General features: G+C 49.5%; 1 protein-coding gene across 2 annotated transcripts in view; it reads left to right on the forward strand.

The window, feature by feature from the left end:
• The first annotated feature begins 8,748 nt into the window (after window positions 1–8,748).
• LAMA5 (laminin subunit alpha 5) overlaps window positions 8,749–25,540 on the forward strand; it is an 88,012-nt gene continuing 71,220 nt past the window's right edge. For both annotated transcript variants that reach the window (XM_077187239.1, XM_054644298.2), the window contains exons 1-2: window positions 8,749–9,122; window positions 14,712–14,864. In XM_077187239.1, coding sequence (XP_077043354.1) covers window positions 8,835–9,122; window positions 14,712–14,864 — 441 coding nt within the window. In that variant the 5' untranslated portion in view covers window positions 8,749–8,834. The remainder of the gene's footprint in view (window positions 9,123–14,711; window positions 14,865–25,540) is intronic.

Consider the following 25,540-nt stretch of genomic DNA (forward strand, 5'->3'; position numbering starts at 1 on the left):
TGAGAGCTGGCCATGGCCCTTCCATTCACCAGCCCCTGGAGCTGAGTTTAGGGCTCACTGTGTTTCTGAACTGACACACCAGCAGTTCTTGTGCTTGCTGTTTGAGCTCCTGGAAGGGGAAGAGGCTGGGCAGAATATATGGGATTTTCACTGGGGTCTATTGGGTTTATGGAGTCCAAGCAGGGCTTAGCTGTTAAATCCATTTTTTACAAACTTCAAAATGCACCTACATTGGATGGTTGAGCATCTTACAGCTTTTATTCTTACCATTCCCCTATGACTGCTACTCCTTCTCACTTTGAGTTGATGTAAAGAGGGAAAGAAAAAGTTCAGTGATGTGTCCAAGGTCATGCAGGGAAGCAGTAGTGAAGGGACTTGAGCCTCAGAAATAATTTAAGTTCTTGGCTGTGGCACCATCTCTCTCTGTGATGTCTGAAACAGGCTCATTGCTCTTCTGTTGTGGAGAAAGCACCTATTTTCCTATTTGTTACCTCTTCCTACAGGAGGGAATTATTTTTAAGCACAAAACAGCTGGCTGTTCCTATTAAGCTACTGTAGGATTAATCTGCATGGAAAAAAAAACCTCAGATGCTTTCCCAAATAGGAAGTCATTTAGATTTCAGATTAATGGCAGTGACAATGGAAATAAATAAAATCTTTTCCTGATAGGGAGCCCAAACCATGGGTTGTTCTTATCGATGGTGGACACAGGTGTGAAATGTGTCTTGTGCTGCACACGGGGAGCACACACTAAAGAAAGGCACAAATATCCCCACAGTGCAGCCTGTGGTGTGCTTTTAGTGTGGGAGTCAGCTGGTGCTGGTGAATGATGACAACTCTTGCTCTTGCAAGCCTTCCTCTCTTGCAGGCACTCTGCCCTGATCCCACTCAGGGAAATGAATCCTTTTCCCAGAAATGAGAGCAAGAATGAAAGGCAGGGAGGATCAGGGCACTCACTGAGCTGTTCTCTCTGGAACCTGTAAATCCTCAATCCTGGCTGTGAAAGGAGCTTCACAAAATGAAAATTAAGGTTTGGGGTGGACAGTGGGGATGGAGGAGCCAGCACAGGGAGCAAGCCCAGGTCTGGGGCAGGGGTGGCACTCCAGGCTCTCAGGGGCAGTCTGCAAGGGAGCTGAAGCTGAAATTCCCCTGTTGTCAATGCCCTGTGGGTGAGATGGTGCCAGCCTTCATGGGGACAGCAGGGCTGTCATCCAGGGCTTTCCTCACAGGCATCTGCTCAAACAGAGAATTTCTGTTCTGTGCAAGCCTTGAGCTGTACATGGTCAGCAGCACAACCTGAGCACCTCAGGCTGCACACAGCAGATGGGGAGCAGAGTGCCTGCAGTGCCAGGGAGCCTGGGAGGGACAGGAGGGGAGAGGCTTGCCCAGATCTGGATTTTGTGGCAGAAGGGCAGCTGGGATGTGTGCATGGAGCGTTTCTTACTTTGCATTGCATGAAGGCCCTCAGCATTCCCCACGTGTCCTGCTCTCTGATAAGGTTAACAGGATAAAGAAAATGTTACCAAATGCATTCTAACAGATGACTGCAATTTGCACTCAGCTGTTAAGCTGCTGGCTTTTTTCTGTCTTAGAAACTGCAGAATGGGAAAGCCTAGCCTGTGTTATCGAGAGGGCTGAGATGAAAGTGCAGAGGCAAGCTCCACAAATTTCTCTTGCACTTGGTCAAACTACAAATAATCAGATTAAGCCATAACTGTATAAATGGGGCTTGAGTGTGTTTGCTCTGCTGACTTGGTCATGCATTCAGGACGTTCAGACTGGTGTAACTCCAGCCCAGGAGGTATTAGTCACGCTGGGAGGACTTCAGTGAATATAAGAGGGCTTCATCTGGGCAGTTTCCAAGGCAACTCTTGCTAATATTTCATTACAATGCTCCTGCCCTCTGCAAGTCCCATGGATTAGGACTGGGAATCTCAGAAAGAAAAGTTGATTGTCAATATTGTGCTTGGATTGAATGTATCCCAGAGGGGGAAAAAAAAAAAAGGTAAAGCATTTCCCTTAGGCAGAGCCACAATGCACAGCTGGAGCTAAACTCTGTCATCCAGCACTGCCTTGTGCCCTGAGGAGAGTCCTGGGTAGCAAATAATCTCCCTCTTTCCAGCTGTGAAATAGATGGAAAATGCAGGTATGCACTCATCCTGATCGTGTGGAGAGGCAGAGCAGCAGAGCTGTGCCAGCTCCCATTCAGGGTGGCTGCAGCACAGCCTGCCCCAGTGCAGGCTGGTGCCCTCAAACCGGGGACAGGGCCACCCTCACACCTCAGGGCTGTGGCTGTCACTGCTGTTTGCTGGCTCTGTGCACCTTCCCCGAACTGTGCTCCTTGCCACTGACTCAAGAGCTGTTGCTGATTCCCTTGGGGAGCCACAGCCTCTGTGTGCTGGACTGGGCATCCTCTTCCTCTGGGAAAACACGGGAAAATAAAAGGGCCTCTGCTGGTGTGGGATATTGCTTGAGATGTTCTTTCCTCTGGGCCAGCAGCAGGGCTCTGGTGCTTGTTCCTAATTACACTTTTCATTAGCTGTGTATTATTTCTCGTTAATGAAACAGGATTTAATAGGAGAATGGCAATACAACTATCCTGTATACAGGATTTAATAGGAGAATGGCAATACAAGTATCCTGTATGGCAGAGATTAGAAATGCTACTGGGTTTTTATCTGCTACCAGTAATTTCCAACAGGAGATGATGTTGGTGGAAGCCAACAAGGGTATGTCATGACCCCATGCCTGAAGAGTATTTATGTGCACATAGCCACAGGGCACAGAAACAGCCCCGGGTGAAGTAATCTGTGGGAGGATGAACTTCCAGGCATTCAGAGAAGTTACAATGACATAGCAGGAGAAGTCCTATTCTCTGAGTCAGGCTTGAGTCAGTTTCCCATTTGCAGTGCTGGATGTGTCCCACCTTTCAGACAAGGAGCAAAAGCATGTTCTGTCTGTGTGTCTGTGTGTCTGTGTGTCTGTGTGTCTGCAGTTTGCCCCCAGTGCTCTGTCACACTCAGGGGAGTGTGTAACCCCAGTGTCACAGGCATCTTTTTATGAGAATCCTTTCCTTGGGAGTTTTTCCTCCTGAGAAGCTGAGAGGCCTCAGGAACAAAATGTAAACAATGGTTATCTGCTGCTGTGCAATGCAACAGGTGCATCTGGGATTGGTCTCATGTGGTTGTTTCTAATTAATGGCCAATCACAGCCCAGCTGGCTCGGATAGAGTGTGGGACAGCTGCCTTTGTTATCACTCTTTTCTTTCTATTCTTAGCTTAGCTAGCCTTCTGAGATGAAACCTTTTCTTCTATTCTTTTAGTGTAGTTTTAATGGAATATATATCATAAAACAATAAATCAAGCCTTCTGAAACATGGAGTCAGATCCTGGTCTCTTCCCTCACCCTAAGACCCCTGTGGCCACGGTCACACCCCAGCATTGCTCTGGTTTTCACCCTGAGCACACTCACTCACCCCCCTGCTTCCTCCATGCATTGAGCTTGACACAGAGCTCTTGGTCCTCCTGCAGTGCTGAACAAGAACCAAAGCTCACCCCAGGAGTAGCTGCACTTTTCTGGTGGGTGAACTGATCTCTGTTGACATGTCAGCTCGTTAAATCTGCAGGGCCCTTCTGGCTGAAGGCAGGGCTGTGTGGCACATTTAAAGCATGATTTAGTTATTAACAGAAAAGCAGCTGTGCTCCTGTTTGAGCTGTGCAAAGAAAAACACACAGCTAGTGATGCCCCAGCCCCGAGCGTGCCTAGGAGACAGCACTAAGGTGTGTTTTCCATGTGCCCCAGAATAATACAGAGTTCAGGCTTTAAAAGAAAGTATTTGGGACCTTGCCAGGTAGACAGACAGTATGAATGAAACACCTGTTCTGGCTTTGGGAGGGTTTTGGAACCATTTGATTACTGGGAAGGTACAGGCTGACCTTAAAGGGAATTGAATTCTCTGGTGTAGAGTAACATGTCCTGCTGCATTATGAATCTTCTTGATCTCTTGGTGAAAATGTCCACAGCAGACAAAACACAGATGTCTGCTGCTTTTGGTTTTAACTTAAAGGTGCTGCTTGGGCATGGCAAATTGACCAGCTCTGTCTCAAAACAGTCTTTTTCAATTTTGAATAAATGTTAAAGGAGGAACACTATAAAGGAAACAAAGATAAAACACATTAAAGCAATTCTACCGAGAGAGGAAAAATAACTGCTCATTCCAGGTGCCTCCTAATCTGGTTCTTGCCAATCCTCCTTGTTACTTGGCAGTTTTAGGGGGTTGCATTTTCACATGGTGTAATTCAATTCCAAAAAAGATATAAAGAATTGTGTCTTTCCTAGAGTTGCTTCCTGTTGAATCACCTTATCAGTCTGGTCTGGTTTGTCCAGTCTTAACTATTTCTGTCAATGTGGCAAAACCAGCACTGGGAATACTTTCATAAAAGCAGACTACACCAGATGGTAGTGTGATGAGTTTGGTCATCCCCTCTGGATTTGGCTTTATATGTTCCTAAGAACCAGTCTGAGAAACCAAGGCAGATCCTGGTAAATTCCTCATGCCTTCAACAAAACTCTCCAGCCCTTTCCCACTGCAGATTCAAGCTGTGCCCCAGCTCCCCTGATGCAGAAGGGTTTAAAAAGCTGTAATTGAGCTGTCAGTTTGAAGAATAAACAGGGGAAATGTACTTTAGGTCTCTGTTTGGGGCTGTTTGCAGAACTGTCTGTATGTGCATGCGTGGGGGTCTGTGTGAACAGGAGGGCAGCTCCTTTGAGCCTCTGTGAACTCAGCAAACCCCTGCAAACCTCACATGGGACCTGCTGATGCCTTTTGTGGGTTTGTTTTACAACCTTCTCAGGTAGAGCCTGTGGAGACTGTAAAATTAGAAAGCTGGAGATGTGCTTGAAGGATATTGATTGCACTTCTGGTTTGTGTTAGTTAACTCCAGCTCATGCAGAATTAGTTCTTAGCTCCTGGTAGCTGCTCCTGACACACTTGAGTCAAGGCACAACACCCTTATAAATGGTGTGGAGTTCTGGGGTCAGCACAGAGCACAGCTCAGGAAACACCTTCCTTCACACAGCCTGCTGCAGGGTAGCAGGAAAGTGATTAAATCTTCCCTGAGATAACGTGTCCCTGACCCTACACCATACAAAAACCATATGCTCACTCATTTCTCTTGGCTCAGGCCCTGCTCTCAGTGATGGCTCTGGCTGTGGTGCTGCCTTGGTAGGAAATACTGCAAGGAAATGGGTCTTTCTCCATTGGCCATATGTTGCTTTTCCTGGAGTGAAAGAACTCCTTACATTTCTCTGTGTAATAGACAAGATAAAACCAGAGAATTTATTCACAGGAAGCAGAATGTGTCTGTGTCACTGCTGAATTACTCACTTCTGGCTGTGGGATGCTTCCCTGTGCTCCTGCTGTAGGTTAAAAGGCTCTGTATAGACAGGAAAACTCTCACTTGTTACTTGCAGAATCTTTGTTCAGATTTAGGAACTGGGTTCCCTCATAGAGATAAGCTCTACAGCTTGCTTGAAGAAAGAGCTTGTGGTTACTGGTGGCAGCTTTGGGCAAGCTCCTCATGGTCCTGCAGTTTTTAGGGAGGCAAAAGTAAAACCCTGAGTGGAACTGGGATGCCTTTAGCGGGTGCAGATGGATAACAGCATGGCTGAGGTCGTGTTACTACATGCAGGCTCACAGAAGATTGGAGCAGGAATGCTACAGGCTGGATTCTTTTTTTTTTTTTCCAGTTCTCTCTGCATTCACTGGTCGTGGTTTGGGTTTAAAATGAAAAGTCTCTTCTGCTTCAACACCTCTTATTTGAGAGCATGTCACTGTGACCAGCTTTGTGAGGCCGAGCCAAGAAGCACCAGTGCGAGGCTCAAGAAACCAGTAAAATTCAAAGAGGGATCAGAGCAGTAAAGGAATGGCAAATGTCCAGGGATGTTGAAATTTATGCTTAGAAAAAGCTCTTAAGTGGAAGAAAGGCTTCACTACTCAAGCTCAGTTCTAGCTGTTATAAATCTTTTCTGGGAGCAGAGTATTCCTCAGCCACCCATGGGGGTTTTCACAGGAAATTTTTGCTGCTGGTGACTCTCAGGTGAGGTGTTAGGCCAGATGGGACTCACGTCCAAATTAGTAAATATGACTTTTTTTTCTTAAGTGTGGCTAAAAAGAGATGGCATCAGGGAAGGAGTTTAAGTTGTTAACCTCAACTTTTTGGTTAACCTCTAAATTGAACGTTTAGCAATGTTAGAAACTCTCTTTCTTCCTGTGCTGGATAAAGACCTTCAGAATGCCCTGTCTTTAAAGTATTTCTATTGCTTCTTGGAAAACTTCAGATCCCCTCAGTTACAGGTAGCCTAAGTATGATTTCAGTCTTCAAACTGTCTTTGACTGTGCAGTCAACTGGAGGCCAGTTCAGACTGCAGAAGGGTCATTTTTTCTGCGTGGTACTCTTGAGTCTGTGCCACAAAACCCACGTGCTAACTGTGATTTCACTTTCCTTAATTGCATTTTGGAAGGGAGATTAATTATATTACCACTAGAGGGATTACAGATATTAGACTGGCCCAAGTGTTTTGCCCTGAAACTCTTGTGGGGGTGGGAGAAAGTTATTTTCCTAATCTGTGCCCTGCTTTCCTTGTTAACTCTTTTTACGCATTTACAGGTGCCATGGGGTGTAAGTAGCTAATTAAATATGGCATTTGATAAAGTTGAAGGAAGTTTTAATTCCTGTCCTGTGGAGTATTGGTCTCCCCCACATAAACATGTTAGTTAACGATTACTGCAGAGCAGAAGTATTTTCAAAGGTGGCTGTTCCCAGCGGAACCTACTCATTTTCAAGCACGGTTTAAAGGGCAAAGACTGTCTGTTCTCTTGATAAGAATTTGTTTTTTAAAGGTTCTATTTAGCTTTTAAAGGATACATTCATCCGCTTGGAGATAAGATCTTGCATTAAGTGGGGAAACCGGGGGAAAGGTCTCCAAAGAGACGGGCGAGCAGGAAGGGGTTAAAAGATGTCTGAAAGCGCTTTAGGAAATCTTTCTGACTGAATGGGTTTGGCGGCCGTGCTTCAGCGCTTCCTCACCATGTGGAACCGGGCACCTCTCCCCGCCCTGGCTCTCAAATCCTGATGTCATGACAATGTGATCCCCGGGAAACAGCTGGCACTGGATGCTCCCCATGGCGTGGGGCAGGAAAGGAATGGGAGAAATGGCAAATCCTCCGCCTCCCGATGCTCGGAGCCACCAGCATTCCCGAGCAGCACCTGGCTGGAGGGCTGCCAGTGCCCCCACGCCTGCAGAACCCTGAGGAAACCTGACAATAAATCCATATATACACTTAAATCCATATATATCCACTTCTATCCATGGTGGATATAAGTGGATATATATAAATATATATAAAACATATATAAATCTATTAAATATATATATATATATAAATATATATAAATCCATATATACACTTATATCCATGGTGCTCCACATACAGCAAGAGGGATCTTTCAAAAGTCCCTAGAAGTGCTGAAATCAGTGTAATTGCAGAGCCTGGCTAGTACACACCATGTGGAAATTTAGTTTATGGAGCTATGTATTTGAACTGCACACATCACAGTTGGTTTTTTTGTTTCTTTATTGTTTGTTTTCTTTTTAAAGCTTTTCATACTTAAGACAGTAGCTTTTCCAAGAGGACTGGTACCTCCTGTCCATACAGAATAAGAGACAAAGAGGATGATGTGATGCAAAGACCAAATGCCCAGCAGCAGCCTGTGAAGATCTGGACATGCTTTAGAGCTGGTTTTGCTTCCTGCGGGGCTCAAATACCGCAGCAATCCAACTGTTGGGAGTCCAGACCTGGTCTCTTGGTATGTCCTACTTTAAAGATGCAGTCTTGTCCAGTTCAGGCACAACATTTCGTGTGTATTATTGAATTCTTGGATTTTAAAACAGTCTGTGTTTGCCAGAAAATCAAAGCAGTGGTTTGATGAGTTAATTTATGTGTTGCTCTGTATTTATGTTCAGGTTTCTATCTGTAAAATGTCTTCCCCCCCAGCAGCATATAAAGAGCTGACTGTGCATGTGTCACAGCACGGAGGGGTTGTCCATGGGCAGCCAAGGGATGGGAGAAAGTTGGGTTATCGCTGAGCTGCTTCCTTCCCCCTTAGGTGAGAAGCTAAAGCCGTTTCCCCAAAGCCATCCTTTCCGGGGAAAGTGGAAGTAAAATTTTCACTGCCCAAATTAAATGAGAACCTACAGCGTACCTCGAGGAGCGCGAATTGGGCTTGGTCAAGCCCATTTCCCCTGTTTTGTTAATTAGTAATCGAGTTTTTCCTGCAGATAACCCGATCTATCGGTTAATGGAGTTTACCGTACTAAAACCCCAGCGAGCCGCCGCGGGCAGCGCAGCCCCGCAGACACAATGGGCACATTGTTCCCTGGGGAGGGGGCGGCATCCTGCACCCCATTCCTCCTTTGCCGGGGGTTTGCAAAGGGTTAACCGGGGCGGCGGGGCCGGGGGTTCCCGGGGCGGTGAAGGGTTAACCGGGGCGGAGAGACCGGGGGGTTCCCGGGGCGGTGAAGGGTTAACCGGGGCGGAGAGACCGGGGGTTCCCGAGGCGGTGAAGGGTTAACCGGGGCAGTGAAGGGTTAACCGGGGCGGCGGGGCCGGGGGTTCCCGGGGCGGTGAAGGGTTAACCGGGGCGGCGGGGCTGCCCGGCCCCTCCCCGCAGCCGGGGCTGAAGTAGCGCGGCGGCGGCGGAGAGGGGCAGAGCCGAGCGGAGCCGGGCCAGCGGAGCCGGTGCCGCAGCGCTGCCCGGCCCCGCCGAGCGAAGATGGCGAAGGCGGCGGAGCGGGGCGGTGCGCGGCTCCTGCTCCTGCTGTCCTTGCTGTCCCCGCTGCCCGCCGCCGCTGCCCAGCCGCCCGCCTCCTTCCCTAGCGATGTGAACGGGCACAGCCTCCACCCGCCCTACTTCAACCTGGCCGAGGGCACCCGCATCTCCGCCACCGCCACCTGCGGCGAGGAGCCGGCGGGCGCCGGCAGCCGGCGCGCCGTGGAGGATCTGTACTGCAAGCTGGTGGGGGGCCCGGTGGCCGGGGGGGACCCCAACCAGACCATCCAGGTACGGCCGGGCCGGGGGACGAGGGCACGGAGCCCCGCTTTGTGCGCGCCGGTGCCGCCGCCGAGGGCAGCGGGGCTGGGCGGGCACGGCCCCGCTCCCCCGGTGATCGCACGCAGCCCCCGGGCGGAGCGGCCGCGGGTGGGTCCGTGCCTGGGGGCGCAGGGAGCGCTGGTCCTGGGGCATCCATCCCCGGAGCAGCGGGGCTGGGGGCACGCACGTGTTCCGGAGTTGCTCGCATGGAACGCGGCTCGCTGGGCTCTCGGGGCGTTCTTTTTAAAGTTGTGGGTTCTTTGTGTTTATAAAATCCCGGGCAAACCAGCACCTAAATCCCCTTTGGTAGTCAGGGAATCGTTACGGTGAATGTGATGGTGATTGCTTTGGTGCGTCCCGAACTGATAATATTTACACTGATGTGTTTTAACTCGGTGTGTTCGGCGGGGCATTGGGATGAGCAGAGGGGGAAGTTACAAGAGTGGATTTTACAAGTCAGCGTCAGATTATTTATCTCAGGGGTCCCATTTTAAGCTGCCCAGAGGGAGCTTGCAGCCAGGAATGCGGACGGTAAAAGCCGCAGTGCACTGAAACAGCCATGACTCCCTTGAAGGGAGGAAAGAACAGTTGTAAAGGGGCTTGTAAAACACCGGGGTTTAGTTGCAGGAACTCCAGACCCAGTGTCCCCCCGAGGGCAGCCCAAGCCGGGAAGAGCAGCTCTGGTTTGAAATGCTCCTGCAGCCTGAAGCCAGCCATGGAGCCACCAGCTGCTCCTCGGTGTTTTCTGCTTGCGAGAGTTGTGAGAGCCGTGGTGCCACTCACCTGTTGCAGTGGAGCAGCGTTAATCCCTGTTGTACGTAACAAGGAGGAGCAAAGGAAAACTGTCAGTTTTTCGGACCGAGCCGTTCTCAGCCTTTCGGTGGGGGTGGCTTTGTTACAAGATCATCTCTGAAGCATTTTTCTCATTCTGGCCCACATTCTCCTGAGTTAGTGCTGCACTAGGAATTTTCCAGCCATTGTGTGGTTGTGACACGGAATTTTGCTGTCTGTGTGGTATAAATGGTTGAAGATGTCACTGGATGGCAAAAACCTGACGTATCCTCCTGTGAGTTTTGCCACCTTTTAAAGCCATGTCTCACTTCACTGCATTGTAAAACAGAAGAAGTTTTGCCTGAAGTCTCAGTAGCAGGAGGCTTACAGGGACCTCTGTGTAGTAATTCTGCCTCTAGTGAGGCAGAGGAGTAAGGAAAGGTGAAGAAGTAACTGCTGTTCCGTGCACTTGCAAACAAATATGTGAACAATGTGCCAAGCAAAACGGGGAGGATAATGCTGCTTGGAAAAGCTGGCAAATGTGGGTGTGCATTTATCACTCCACGTGTGTCCATCTGCGCTCTGGCCACCCTGCTAGCTCAGCATGACACACAGCACTAAGGATGCTGACTGAAATAACCCCTTCAGGCTGTCCCAGCTCCGGGGGCATCCCCCCAGTGCCAAACACAGCTCCTGAGCTCTGGAATTCTGCAGCGACCCCCTCCTGTCCCCTGTGCAGCTCTGGCACAGGGGGGCTTTGATCTGAGCACCACTTCCCAGGCCAGCGGGCTTCACTCAGTCTGAAAGCTTTAGAAAATTCCTTTTGTAGTGGCTCCTTTCCATGACCACAGGCAGCACCTAAAAGGGAGGGGAGGAAACAGGAGGCATCAGAGCAGAGGTCAGAGTTCCCAATTCATCCCCTTCAGGGGTCTTGGCACCACCCGGTGACTGAAGCAAGGAGGGAGGTGGGAGGGAAGTGTTCAATTTGAGCAGGCTGAAACAACAATAATGAACTCCACATGCGTGTCCTCACTGCCTGCGTGTCCCACCAGCCCAGCCCCCTGCCCCCCTCCATTCACCTGCTCAATGCTGTGTGATGTGCTGTGGCATAAGGAGTTGTCATCAGGAATACTGGAAAAATGCCACTTGGGACCTTCCAAGAGCCATCCACGTGCTGTGGTGGTGAAGGGATGTTTGCTTGGTTAAAGACCTGGGATAAACATTAATTTAGTTGTCTAATGAATTAGTTGAGTCAGTTCTCTATTTTCTGCTGGTTTAATTTGACATTATAGAAGGCTTCAGAAAAGGGAGTTCACTGACTTTTAAACATGATGGTCTTAAAATGTCAATAATCATTAAGTTTTCTGAAGTAAACTGCCTTAAAGACACTTGCAGTAGTTTTGGCACAGCTTGTGGGAAGGCTGTAAACCTTTTCAAGGAGTTTCCTTTGCTTTATTCGGGGCTTTTTTGGCAGAAGGCTGCATTTCCAACTGCGGGGGGCTTTTCAGCCTGGAAGGATGTGAGGCACAGCAAGGCTGAGGTGTGCTGAAAGGGACTTGCCCTGGAGGTTTGCTTCCCTTGTCACATTCACTCCTCGGTGAGGGTCAGCCCTGCCTCAATGATAATGTCTCGAGGATAAGGCAGAAGAGGGATCATAGGTTTCTTTTTTTGTTTAAGCTTTACAAGTCTGCAAGGGCAGAGCTGTGTGCTCATATTCCCCATCCCACCCTGTGCCTGGGGGCTGTTCCAGAGCCAGCAGGGATGGTGCACGGCTCCTCAGGGTGGGGCAGGGCTGTAGATTATTGTTTCAGATTAGGATTGTAGCAGTGAGGCTGGTTACTGGCATTAATTAAAGCAATTACAGACCTCAGAATTTAAGAATGTACAGTAAATTTGACTGATTTGAAGGCAGTGCTGCTTGTGCCTTCCTCAGAAGCCTGTTCACAGCACTGAGCTGCAGCCCTGAGCTGTCCTTGCCAGTGTGGGCGCTGACCAGAGCTCTGGCCCTCTCACTCTTCCAGGTGTTGATAACAGATGGAATCTGAAGCTGTTTCATCCCTGAGAGTCTCAGAATTAAGTGTCACTCTTTAGATACACTGTGGTGTCAGTGACCATTTGTGCTGTGCCTCTTTAGCCCATGTTCTGTCTCTGGTGTTGACAGAAGGAATCTGGCTCAGCCCAGGGCTCTCAGTGCTCCAGGTGACCATTGGTGCTGTACCTCTCTGTAGGTGTCTCTTCTGTGTTTGCACCTATGATAGTGTTGGATTTCAGTGGTTTAACTGGCTGAAAACACAGGTTTGGAAGAAGTTCTTTCCTCCAGGAAAGACACATGGTGAGCCAGCCCCTGCCTAACTCTGTGTGAGCAGCTGATCTGCAGGGACAGCCCTGGGAGCAGCTTGCAACAGGCACTTTGTCTCAAACAGAACTTTTTACACCCCATTTCCTGCCCTTTTTACCTCATCCCCAGCAGCCCCATGCTCCCTGTGGCTTTCTGATAAATCAGGTGAGGGGAGCTGGAGTTGGGTCATGGCAGGGCCACATAAACTGGGACAAAGCCACCTGTGTCCCCTGAGAGAGGTGCCAGCAGGGCGCCCAGTTGGTCTTGATGCTCAGGGGAAACTTCAAAGTTCCCAGTGCCCTGAGCAGGATCAGCCCTTGCAGGTCCCTGGAAGCTGCCCCTCATTCAAACCTCATCCTTATCTCTGCAGTTTGCTCTGATAGTGGCAGTTTGGTGCTCCCTGAGTTGCTCTGCAGCTCCTTGCATTGCTCAAGTTCTTCCTTTGACCATTCCTCTGTAGTGTCCACACCTCTACTGCTCTGGCAGCCTGCAGTCTCTGCTAAGCCTGCTGCTCACAATTGCTTTTTAATTAAAATCCTCTTGCTGATGTCAGAACTTCCCTGTAGAGAACCTGACACAATGTGCAGGAGCCTGAGCTGCTCTAAAATACAAATAGCTGGAAATGATTCTGGTCAGGTTTAGGTTTGGCTCTAATGAAACAACTAATGAGCACCTGGTGCATCAGAGAGGCTAATCACACTTGGAACAGCAAACCTGCTTCAGCTGTGGATGTGTTCCCAGCCCAGCAGGCTGCCCAGGGAGGGACAACAGCAGCATTATGAATGTGGAGCAGCTGATCCTAATTTTTACTCCCCTCTTACTCAGCTTGAGTTGACTGTCTCCCATCAATGTGAAGTCTGGGTTCAAAATGGTTTTTACATCTGTGGCAAGAATTTAAAGTATGAAAGTACTTTATTTTTTTTTTTCTTATTTATCCCTGTTTTGTAACCTTGCCTCACTTCCCCCCCACCTCAGTGCTGTGGTGAAATTTCCACACAACCTGTTGCACCGGTTCCCATTAAAGTTTTGAGCTTGAAGAGTTGGGTCAGTTTTATCTGGTCTGCTCTCCCTCCTGGCTCAAAGCATGTCCAAACCAGCCTTGTGACCTCTCTGTACACTGAGTGCTCCCTGCATCTCTGTCAGGCTTACCTGGATGGTTTCAGCTCCCCTTTTCTTTGGCCTTGTGCTTGCCACATCTCTATTTTCACATCTCTGGAGGAATTAATTTAAAAGTGGTTTTGTTCAGGATAACTTGTATTGCATAATTGTCTGTAAGTAACAAAGCACGTGGTAGTGGGGAATAATGCTGTGAAATCTGTTTCATTTGCACTGAGATTGCTCCACAGTTTGGAGCATCTGGAAAATCAGATGTTCTGCAGTGGCCCTGCCTTGCCTCAGCCCGGGTAGGAAGGGGATTGCCTGTCTTGAGATCTTGTACCTGGTGCAATATTAACACTGGCTGCAGCTGGGGCAGGCAAGGGCAGCATTCCTGCCTGGGGACAACTGTGCCTTTAAAAGGAAAACTGCCTCTAACACAGCTCCCTTCCAGGCTGTTTGTAGCAGCAATTCAAGCGACACAACAGTGGCTCCACATAACAATTTGCCAGTTTTCAGGGGGCTTTGCAGGTTTCTTTGAGCGTGGGTCAGATTCATTTGTCCATTAATGAGAGAGAAAGAATTGCCCCTAACAGCTCAGGGCTTTGTCTGATCCTGCTCAGGAGGTGCCGTTGAAGTTGTGGGGTTGTTTTCTCTGGCAGCGTGTCCATGGAGCTGACAAAGCCACCCCAGGCCACAAAAGCAAGGCAGAGAAGTGGTGGCAGTCCCTGGCCAGCTGACAGCTGGGGCTGTCCCTTTCTGGCCTTGCACTGCAGCATCAGCAGCAAAAGGAACTTGGCTGTGAGACGAAGCCTGAAAATGCAGCTGAAAGAGCGATACTGTGAGCTGAATAGGTGGGCAAGAAACACTGCAGGGAGCTGGGCAGGGGAGCTGCCAGTCTGAGAGCACAGAACTGCCTGAATGGTTCTGGGCTGGGAAGGGCTGGCTGTGAGTGGCAGCCCCAGCACAGGAGCTGCTGACCATGGAGTTTGAGCCTCTGCTCTCCATTGCAGTGCAGCTTCTCCCCCAGACACACTCCTGCCTCTGGTGACCAGTCCTTTGAGCCTGGGATCCTTTCTCAATGTTCTGCATATCTAAAATTCAGGAGGGATGCTGCTCTGAGCAGCCCAGATTCTACACTGGGTGGTTGTGGGGGTTTTGAGCCTTTTCATGTACATTTTGCACCCACACTTTAAATTGGTGCAAACAAACCTTCTGTATCTTGATTTGCATGATCAGGCTGTATTTTCTGAATTGAATGAAACCCTCTGTTTTCTGAATTGCTTGATCCTTGACTGCTCTGTACCACGTTTTTCTGGCCAGAATTAAATGTTGTTTTTTGTACTTTCTGCCAGGGCCAGTACTGTGACATCTGCTCCTCTGCAAACAGCAACAAGGCCCACCCCATCACAAATGCCATCGATGGCACAGAGCGCTGGTGGCAGAGCCCCCCTCTGTCCCGAGGGCTGGAGTTCAACCAGGTCAACGTCACCCTGGACCTTGGACAGGTAACACAAATCCTTTCTTCTTTATGTTGTAGACTGTGCTGGTGAGGAACTGCTTTTCTGCTTCTGAAATCCTTCAGTGGACCTTGCTGGAAGTGTGGAACAAAATCCACTTGTTCAATGACAGGGTTAAATTTGGTTAAAATAGGGGAGGGAAAACTTCTTGTCTGCTTGTTATATTAACTACATTGTGCTCTTTGTTACTATTTAGATCTTCCCTGGAAGTTGAGTCACTTGTGGAAACTCCTCATCTTTTGTAGGTGCCATTGCCCTTAGAGGGCACCTGCCTCTCAAAGGGGGACACTTAGCAAGGCCTCACCCCAAAATGGGAAAATACAGCCTTGAGAAATTCAAGGCTCTAAAACTTTTAACTGGTGCATTTAAAACTCTTTAAAAAACAGCAAGTCCCTGCTGAAGGCCTTCCTATAAAAGACACAGGGTGACAATGATATTTCCTCTCTAATGGTGGCGAGTCAGAGAAGTCTGTGGGATATGGGGCAATTTTGGAGCTCACCTCTCCCCCAGCAGACCTGTTTGTTGTGATTGCTCAGCAGCCTTTTGGGGGCTGAGTCACAGCCCCTTTGGGAGTTTGCTTTGTTTTGCATGGATTTCAAGATTTTTCAGATACCACAAGTTTACAGTGACTTTTTACAGGTGGATCTTTCTGCTAAAGGCTCATTTGTCAGTGCAGTTTGCAAGGCGCCTGACTCCAAATTTACACCCAGAGATGGCCAGTCGGTATTGATGATGTACCCTTCAGTTAGATGCCTCAAACACACACTTCAGTCCCCAGCACTGGCTCTGCTCTGCTCCCTGCCTTGCTGTAGCACTGGTTTGGAGTCTGCCAAACACCCTTCATAAATGTGTTCTCTCCATGAGTGCCAGCTGTCTCAAGCTGTGCTGTACCAGCAGCAGTGAAATATCTGCTGCTGCCCAGGGCACAGGAGCTGCTGACCATGGAGTTTGAGCCTCTGCTCTCCATTGCAGTGCAGCTGCTCCCTCAGCCACTCCTGCTTCTAGTGACCAGTCCTTTGAGCCTGGGATCCTTTGTCAATGTTCTGCATATCTGAAATTCAGGAGGGATGCTGCTCTGAGCAGCCCAGATTCTACACTGGGTGGTTGTGGGGGTTTTGAGCCTTTCATGTACCTTTTTGCACCCACACTTTAAATTGGTGCAAACAAACCTTTCTGTATCTTGATTTGCATGATCAGGCTGTATTTTCTGAATTGAATGAAACTGTCTGTTTTCTGAATTGCTTGATCCTTGACTGCTCTGTACCACGTTTTTCTGGCCAGAGTTAAATGTTTTTTGTACTCTCCATCGCAGTGCAGCTTTGTGTGGGCCAGGCCTGCTGGGGCTCAGCCCTCCCCATCTGCTCTGTCTGTCTCTTAGAAACATCCCAGCTGGCAGGGATGTGCTGCTGGGTGCATGGCTTTGCACTCACTCCCCTGGGACCAAGGGCCAGCCTGCAATGGAGCTTCTCCTCCTCTTGTCCCTCTCCCTGGCAGCTCTCTGGCTCTGGGCCAGAGCTAACCCAGCTGTACCCTGTGCCTGCAAGCTGCTGGGCTTGGCTTACCTGGGGAATTGCAGCCTTCAGAGCTGCTGTGCTGGGAGCCAGAGCCTGGAATAATTTGGGAGCACTTCAGTGCTGTTAAACCTGAGCTGGTCTACACTGACATTCTCTTTCCTGAGTCTGTTTGCAGCATCATTTCTGCAGGACTGATACCAGAATTTGCATGTGGTGTGCTGGTGGCAGATGCTTCACCTGGTGTGGGTTTTCTCTGGGCTCACAGACCCTCTGCTTCCCTGTCACCTTTGCAGTACATGAGGATAAACCCAGCTGGTGCCAAGAGCAGCACAAGCCTAAATAAATCTTCAGCTGGTTTTAGTGGCTTCCCCTTCATACATGGCCTCATTGCATGTAATTGCTGTAATCACCTGTTTGTGCTCCTGCTGAGAGTCAGTTATTTGCTTTTAACTCCTTTGTTTTGGTAGGTCGGGCAATAGAAACAGATTAAATGTTAGAGAATCGCCAGTTTCCTCCTTTTGAAGTTGACTCTGGTTGAAAGGATAGGAGAGAGAAGTTCTTGGGCCCCAGTGTGGTCAGCAGGGCAGGTGCAGGATCAGGCCAGTGTACCTGGCAGCCAGGCTTCCCAAATTCCTTGGATTCCAGTGAGAACTGCACAGGTAGGAACGCCCTCCTGGGCATGTCTGACAGCAGGGCTGTTTTTTGGCTGGCAAACAAAGCCTCTCCTTGCTCTGTGTACCAATCTAGAGAGCTCTTGGACCAATTAATGTTTAATTTAAGGGTCTCACAGCCACTAAAAGCTGTTGTCCCTTTGGGGGCTCACGAGTGCTTGGAGTGCTGATGGCACTGGGGGTTGTGGTGTCAGCCCCTTCCTTTGCTGCTGTGCTTCCCTGCTGGCTCCATCCCTCTCCAGCCCTAAGTGCTTCATTACCAGCTGGAATTGGGTTTCTCCAGCCTTTGGCAAGGCTGTGGCAATTGGGAGAGGGGCAGCTCATTCAGCAGCCTCTTGCTCTTTGCTTTTTGCTGGCTGGGAGCTTGCTGTCCTCACAGGGGTGTTGAAATCCTGTGGGAAGGAGAGAAGGAGGAATATTCACAGCCAGAAAATAAGCTCCAGGATGGCTTGGGCTGGCCACCCAGCTGGTGTGAGGATATTAAACACTCTCCTCACAGCCTAATCTTAATGGCTTCATCAGCAAGGTGGATCAGGGCTCCCTCCATGGCTTGGGAAGGGGCTGTGTCCAGGTATCTGCTGGGGGTTGGATGGGAATTGCTCCTGCTGGTACCTTGTCTGTTCCTGCCTCCCTGGGGAGGAGTGATTTTTCTGGTCAGAATTGGTGGGGGAGAAAGGCTGCAAGAGGAGAAGTCACTTGAAGGTTTCCATGTCAGACCCAGGTCTGAGTGCCAGGAAGATGACAAACAGCTCCAGGGAGGAAAGTTAAATGGATTTTAGGAGATGCTGAGGAGTGTGGAGAGGGAATTTTTTTTTTTCTTGCTTTTAATCATGGCCTTGTGCTGCGTATATTGAGGATAAAAGGCTGGGCCATTGCACGAATTTGGTGTGAAATACATCATGGCACCATGTGAAGCACAGCTCAGGTTTTGGAGTAGAACTGAGAGATGCTGCTGTCACTGGACAATCTGGATTTGTCAAAATCCCCAAAAGTGGCTGTCCTACCTGGCTTGGAGGGCAAAGGTCCATGTTGTGGTGGAGGCTCCTAAACCTGCTGTGCTGCTGCTCAGCTCCAGGCTCTTTCCTGTCCTGCCTGGAGCCTCCAGGCCAGCTGAAATGGGAACGTGCCTCTGCTGCAGGGGGACAGGACACCGTGACTCACAGCCACCATGGGAACTGTCCCCTGTGATCCTGCTGTGATTAAATGCCACAGTGGGTGGAGGGGGAGGAAGGGGTGGGATGGAAGATTCTTTTTTTCTTCCCCCCCCCCTAAAAAGGTCGTTTGAGTCAGAGCTGAGAAGGTTTAGGGAAACATGAATGGCTGGCTCCCTGCCAGAGCCTGACATCTTCCTTGCATGAAGGTGAAGCCAGGCCAGCCCTTCCTTGAGATGTTTATGGATGGTTGGAGCTTTATGATAAACTCTGGGGGAGGAATGCTTGCAGTCGTGCAGGAGCCTGGTGCCAGCGCTTGCTGGAGGTTGGTTCCTGCAGTGGGAGGGTGGCTGGGCAGCAGCCCCCATCTCCCCTGCCTCCTCTGCTGACACCACAGAGCAGCAGGGTTCCAGACTGAGGCTGTGCAGAGGGTTTAGGGTGATACCCCAGAGGTATTTAGATGGGCCTGACAGAAACACTGACTGACATCCATTCACTTCTGCTGAGGAGAGAGGAGAAGCCTCCTCCTCTGGAGACCTCCAGAACTCCTTGAAATGCAGCCCCCTTTGGGCTTAGAAGGAGGAAAAGAAGTTGCATCCATTGGTAATTCACAGGGATGGAAAGGAAATGGAAGGAATTGTGAGCCATGCTCCACGGCAGTGCCAAGGTGGGGCTTGTACTCACTGGGATGTGTCTCAGCAAAGGAGTCATTGATAACTTCTGAGGTGCTTTGAGGAGCACCTCTTGAGTGTTCTAGTGATTGCAATGGGGTCTGCCAAGGCTGCTGCATTCTCTGGCCTCTGAACTGATTAACCTGTGCTTGCCAGGCTCTCCCAGCTCCAGAGGAAAGGTGTTGATACACAAAACACACGAGGTGCCCTTGGCTGCAGGCTGCTGTCTTCCAGTGTGAGAGCTGGCTCTAAAGGAGCTGGGTGTTTTTCCTGTGGTGGATTTTCAGGACATAATCCTGCTTCCTTTCCCTTAGGCCACTGCAAACGTGGCCCCTCAGGACCAGCTTTGCACAATGGTTTGATGTGCAGGATGCCTGCAGATGTGCAGGTGTAGCTGAATGCCTGACTTGCATGAACAGCTCAATCCTTGCTGTGTGAGCTGTGTTCTTGTTAATGAGTATTAAATTCTTATCTTTAGCAGATCTGGACTGGGTTAGATGTGGCCTAATGCTAAAGCAGCACCACTGATGCAGAGTATAGTACTTTATGTGTAAAAACACTGAAATTTTCTTTCACCTCAGTTTCTCACCTTCCCTTTATTTTCAGTTAGTTGCAATAGTGGTGGGAGCTGCTGGTGGAGGTATCCAGGAGCCCTCTGTGAAAGGCAGCTGGAAGGAGATCCCTGCAAACTGATGGGCTTGAGGCTCACCTCCCTGCTCCCAGCAAAAGCTTTCAACATGGAGATGAATCTGATGTTCATTCTCTGGCTTAATTAATTGAAAAATCCCTCTTGAGGGAGTTAACTCCTGAAATCCCAAGAGAACCCTCGGGGTTCTTTATGAATAAAGATGATGTCCTAGAGGCTGCTTGGTGTGGGATAGGGGTGATGGTCATCCAAGCATTTCCAGCTGAAAACTGTTTAAATTTCTCCCTTTTTTTCACCTTGTTGCTTTTGCAGCTTCATTTCTTTTGCTTGGGAGCCCTTACAGCCTCTGGGTGATGAAGCTGCTGCTCACATTGCCCTCAAGGGCACTCTTGTTCATTCTTGCTGTGCACAGGGGGAGAGTTCAAGTCTCTTTTTTTCCTTCCCCTCACTGGGGATGTCTCCTGCAGCATTTTCCCCAGCACACATCCCTGGAAAATGCACAGTGTCCATTTCTCTCAGGCCTTACCTGCCTGGTGTTTTCCATGGAGCATTGCAAGAACGGGTCAGGATTTCAGATTTAATTTTTTTGTACGTGGTTTTTACTTTTCTTAACTTCTCTTACTGCTGAGGAGTAACTATTTGGTATTTACTCCTCCTTGGTCCTCACTGTGCTGGGGCACCACTGTGGGAAAGGGGTAGGAGAGCTTAGTGACATTTATTGTGAGCTTTTGCACCTTAAATAAAGGGCTGGGGCGTAAAATCTCTAACAAAGACCTTCTTTCTCCAAATTGTTCTCTGGCTGTTGCAGCAGAAGCAGCCTTAAAAATAAAGCACATTAAGTAGGCTGAGCAGAAATCTTTTTTACTTTCAACAGCTGAGCCTGTGGTCTCTTTTCCTGTGTAGAGTCCTCTCCAATTGCCATAAAACCCTTCAAAAGCAGATCAGGATCTTTGTTTATAGGTTTCAGAACTGTGGCTCACATTTAACTGCAGAGAGAGTTCAGTGCTGCTGTCCTGGGCCATGGATGTGGATGGAAGCAGGCTGTACATCTGTAATTCTTCTGGGCAAGAAAAGGTGTGGCTGGGAGAGCGTGCAGCACTGGGAGCTGGCACCCAGCCCAAGTGGATGGGTCTGCTCTCCCAATTTATTTCACACTTTATTGTTTAAATTAACTTAGCTGTGAAGTCTCTCCTGTTTCTTCAAAGCTGAGGTTCCCCTGACCTGGACCAGCAGCTATTGAATTTTTTTCCCCTTTTTTGGTGCTGATAAAGTGTGATTTTTGCTTTCACTTAGCACAGAAAGGTCGAGAAGGGCCATCTGCCAGCTCCCACCAGATTCCTGGCTCCAAGGGCTGTGTGGGAGCTGCTCAGGTGAGCAGGAAGGGAGTGTCTGGTTGTTAATCAAGCGGGGATCTGTCTCCTCTGGCAGCGAGAGCAGAGCCATCCTCTCCTTTTCAAGCAGCCTTGCCAAACTGGATGCCAAGCTCCAGAGCAGCCAGCGCTGGAACTTTTTTTCCTCTTTTGTTGGTTGCTGTTAAAGGAAAAGATGTGCAGAATACTGGTGTGGGTAAATCACTGGTGACACGTGAATTTTAATTGTATGTTATGTTTATGCAAGTCATGAACCAAACCAGTGCTGCTTAAAATCAGGCTTCCAGGGCTGCAGTGAGTAGGATTTCACTTGTGACATGTGAATCCCAAAAGACCTGCCTTGGCTCACGTCTGCCAGGCTGTGAGCACAGGGAGGCTCTGGGCAGGTCACTCAGTGTTCTGGCACCTTCTGTGGCCTCAGGAGGTTGTTTCTGCCTGGTCTTTGCATCTCATACAAATGACCCTTGTGCTTCAACAGCTTAATCTTCCCAGAGGCTGTGCTTGCTCTGCCTAGACCTGAACCAGGTGTTAAAATAAGCCTCAGCCTCTCCCCCCCCCACCCCCAGAACAGCTCCAGGTAATGACTGATGAAAGGATAATTGCTGGTTCTGAGCAATGCATGCAAGATTTCCATTCTAGTTTCTCCCTAGGTGTTGTTGCCTGTTTATAACGTTGGTGTGATGAGAAGCAAAGAGGCTGACAGTGAGGTCTCCTGCCGTGGAGCTTTTTATTTCCTCCAGCCTGTCCCTTCTTCTCAACTCCCTGGGATTCTTCAAAGATGAGCAGAGAGCCCCGGGGTGAGCGTGGGCTGGGGAGAGGTCAGGCTGGAGCAGGAGAGGCTTTAGTTTGTAATGAATAGCTGGAAGGCAAGCCTGGTCATTTCGTGCTGTTCTCCTGGAAAGTGTCTGCTTGGCTGGGCTGGAAAACAAGAGTGTGCCTTGACTGGGGTGTGTGTGTGGCTCCACGTGCTCGGGTCAGCCCTGCCTGGCCGTGCCTGGCTGTGCCAGGGGGGTTCAATCACAGCAGGACTGCCTGGGTCAGGCCCCTCTTGGTGCTGTTCTCCTGCCTCAGGGAGATGGTACAGGGAGCTTCTTGGGAAGGTCTCTATAGCCAGAGAGGCTCACAGCTCTGACACAGAGCATGCTGGCATCCCAGCAAGTGGTTTAGCATTTTCTGTGCTTTGCTTTGTCCCACCTGCAGAATGGGAATACTGTGTTTTATCGCCATCATTTTCTGTGCAGGAGCCTGTGTAGCGCCAGACCAATCAATGATTCCTTGAGCCAAGCTCTTGGCTTGGCTCTGTGCAGCCCTTTTCCTGTCTGTCACTTTTTGAGCAAGTGAGAGCATTCCTCAGCCCTGTGAGTGCTGTCTGCCCATGAACTCGTGTCCTGCACACACCCCTGAGGGCTGTGAGCCTGCAGGCACTGCCAGCCCTGCTCTTTGTGACAGCCAGGCTCATCCTGTGGCATTGCTCAGCCAGCTCAGTTCTTGGTACCTGTCCTGGTTGGGATGAGCAGCCCCTCAAGTGAGCTTTTCCTGCTTCCTGTGCTCAGTTCCAGGAGCTGTCCTTGCCCTCCACAGCTCCAGCACTGCTATGTCCTGGCTCAGAGCCACAGGGCTGGCAGGGAGGATGCTAAATACACTCTTGATCATCTGCCTAGTCAGCTTCTCTGCTCTTTCAAGCCTGTTCTAGCCCCCTGCACCTTTCTTTTGATGCTTTACCAAGCCTGGCTCAGCCCTGCATTCATCTCTGCCTTATCCTTTTATTACAGTCATAAACGTGGGCCTTCAGGCTGTGCCCAGCCTTGATCCTCAGTTGTTTCCTGTTTTCTGGAATCAGTGCTCTTCAAATTCCAGACTTCCCCTCCCATGTGTAATGCCAAGCAGTGCAATAAATAGTTCACTGCTTCCCGTTTGATAGAAGTGAAAATGGAGATCAGCAGGAAGGCACAAGGGGAAGGCACATGCCTGGTGTGCTGGGGAAGAGGCTTCCTAAATGGATTAAGAGCAGACTCCAGATCAGTGGCAGTTGGTGGGGGCAATGTGGCCTATTCCCACAGACCTGGTAACTGAGGTTGTGCTTCTGGAGGTGAGAGAGGAGAGATGGGAACAGGGTGAGTCATACTGGGACACCCAGGGAGGAACAGGACAAAGCCTTGGGAGTGACACATGGATGACTCTGCACAAGGCAAGGGCTGAGCTGTGGTTTGGGGCTTCTTTGGTCACCAGAGGCTCTGACAAGGACGAGAGGAATGACGTTTTGTTCCCCACAGAAGGACTTGCCAAGCATAACTATAAAACCGCCTTTGTTAACATGAGGTCAGTGCTAATGGAAGGTGGGTCTGGAGGGTGCCAGCTCCTGTTTGTGCAGTGCAGGAAGCCACGTTGCCTGTTTCCTCCAGGCACCCCAACCTGGCCCCAGGGCTTTGGCAAGGCAGGGAGAGGATGAGCAGGCACTGGGGCAGCGATTGCTGCTGCACCAAGTCCTGCCAGGACTCGTCAGTCAGAGCTCCTGGAGAGCAGGGTTAGGATGGTAGTTTGACATTCTTGTCCTTCCCTCTGTCAAACAACAAAACGTTCATGGGAGATGCTGTGGCAGAAAGCACCATGCCTCTTGTTCCCAGCCATGTGCATCTACCTGGGGCTCAGCAGCAGGGTTAAACCAGCTGGGCTCCTGTTGCCTGGTTATCTGGAAGTTACAACAGTTTCCCTTAGAAGAAGTTGCCTTTATGCTGGAAGATTTGCATATCACTGATGGCTTTTTCCATGAAGCTGTGTGCTGTAAACTGTGTCTTTGATGGAGCAGATTTCCTGGCAAAGCTTATGTTTATATCTTGCCCTGGTTGTTGTGCCCTGCCTGAGAATCACTTTGCATCTTCTGCTTGGCATCCTGAGTGTTGCCAGTGGTTGTTTGTGTAACCCATGCAGGGACAAGCAAACAGCCAAACTGAAAATGCCACAATTTATTTTTTTAGTTTCTCTTTCCCATTTCTCTCTCTCTGCCTGCTTTGATGCAGAGCTCCCCTTCACACACACACTCAGCTGAGCTCTATTTATGGGTTCCTGCAAGTTCCCATCGCTGTGGGCTGGAGCATGCCCTGTGCCCAAAATCCAGCTGGCATGCTGCTGTAGGCATCTCTTGGATCTGGTTAAATGTGCCTAATGCCAAGCCCCAATGGGAAGAGGAAAAGAATGGCTTTCTGGTATTTGCACATAGTTGCAAACTGTAAACACAGGCTCATGACTGCAAACAGAAATCTGTAATGCTGGTTTCATCGTGACTTCACTGTTGTTGTCCTGGCTGTTTGCTAAAGCTGTTCCTTAATCCTATTCCAGGCTTTGGCAAAGTCTGCATCCACCCAAACTTAGTGGGCACAAAGATTTTGGCTGGACTCCAGGAAGGGGTTTGATGATTTCTTTTTTTACCATTTGTCCTTTTCTGCCTTGGAGCCGGCTTGCTTCAAGTTTCTGCAGGTGGGGCTGGAAATACAAGGGGGTCTGGGGGGGATTGTGAGGACAAACCCTGCGTTCTTGTGAGCCCTGTAGGTCTGGCCAGCAGCAAGAGCTCCACAGAAGCACTGTGGCTGCAGATCTGTGCTGTAGGGAATGTTAATCCTGCTGTGACCCTGCTGTGTGCTGCTGTTGGGTCAGCTGTGTCACAGTGGGGAAACCTGCTGACAAATGCCAACACGCTGCATGGCTGGGATGCAGATTTCTAGAAGAATAAACCTGCTTGCATGTGTCGAGTTTGGCTTTGTTGAAATCTGCTAACGACCAGGCTTTAAAGCCAGCCAGCGCTGTCAAGGCTTGCAGGAATTCCAGGAAGGCAGAGGAATTCCAGAAAAGCAGAAAGGGCTGCCTGGGGGCACTGGGGTTTGGTGCAGGGACCTCATACAAGGTGCCAGGGAGACTTTTCCTGTTGGAAATGAGTCACCTTGGTACACGTGGGATCTGAAGCCTGACAGTGATCCAGAGAGGGGCTTCCCAAACCCACTTGGCCCTGGAAATGGTGGTCTGAGAAATACAAGGAAAGACAGGCATTTGTCAACTCCAAGAGCTGGGTTCAGAACCAGACACAAATCAGGTGTCAGAGCTCCAGCATCCATGTGCCCTCCCAAATCCAGCAGAGGGAGGATTTAAACACACTCCTTTTGGGTGCTGGAGAGCTTGGGCTTCCTGAGGCTCATGTGAGTCATTCATCACTGGCACTTGGCCATTTAAAATGAGAAGCTTCTCAGGGGCTTTGGTGGCAAGCAGAGACCTCTCAGGTTGTGCCAGTTTTTAGCTAATTCGTCCTCTTGTTTCCTTCCTCTCCTCACCCTTCCTATGCACACAGGTTTGTGACAGGATATCCACTCCATCCCAGGGAACTGGGGGAAACACTTGTAGCATGGCCTGCTGCCAAGATTGTTTTGTTCTTCTTGTTGCTGAGAGAACAGCCCAAGGAAACCCTTGGAGCTGAAGCTGGCATGCAACTTCGACTGGATTTCCTGCAGCTCTGGAAGTGAAATGTATGACATGTGTTTTTTTTTTTTTTTTTTTTTTTTTTTTAATCCCATAAATGCAAGGAAAGAGGACTTGGGTAGGTTACAGACAAGCTGGTTCTGAAATCCTCTCTTTGATGGGAAATTGCTGTGTCAG

Source organism: Agelaius phoeniceus, chromosome 17 (assembly GCF_051311805.1).
Source record: "Agelaius phoeniceus isolate bAgePho1 chromosome 17, bAgePho1.hap1, whole genome shotgun sequence".
Classification (NCBI taxonomy): Eukaryota; Metazoa; Chordata; class Aves; order Passeriformes; family Icteridae; genus Agelaius; species Agelaius phoeniceus.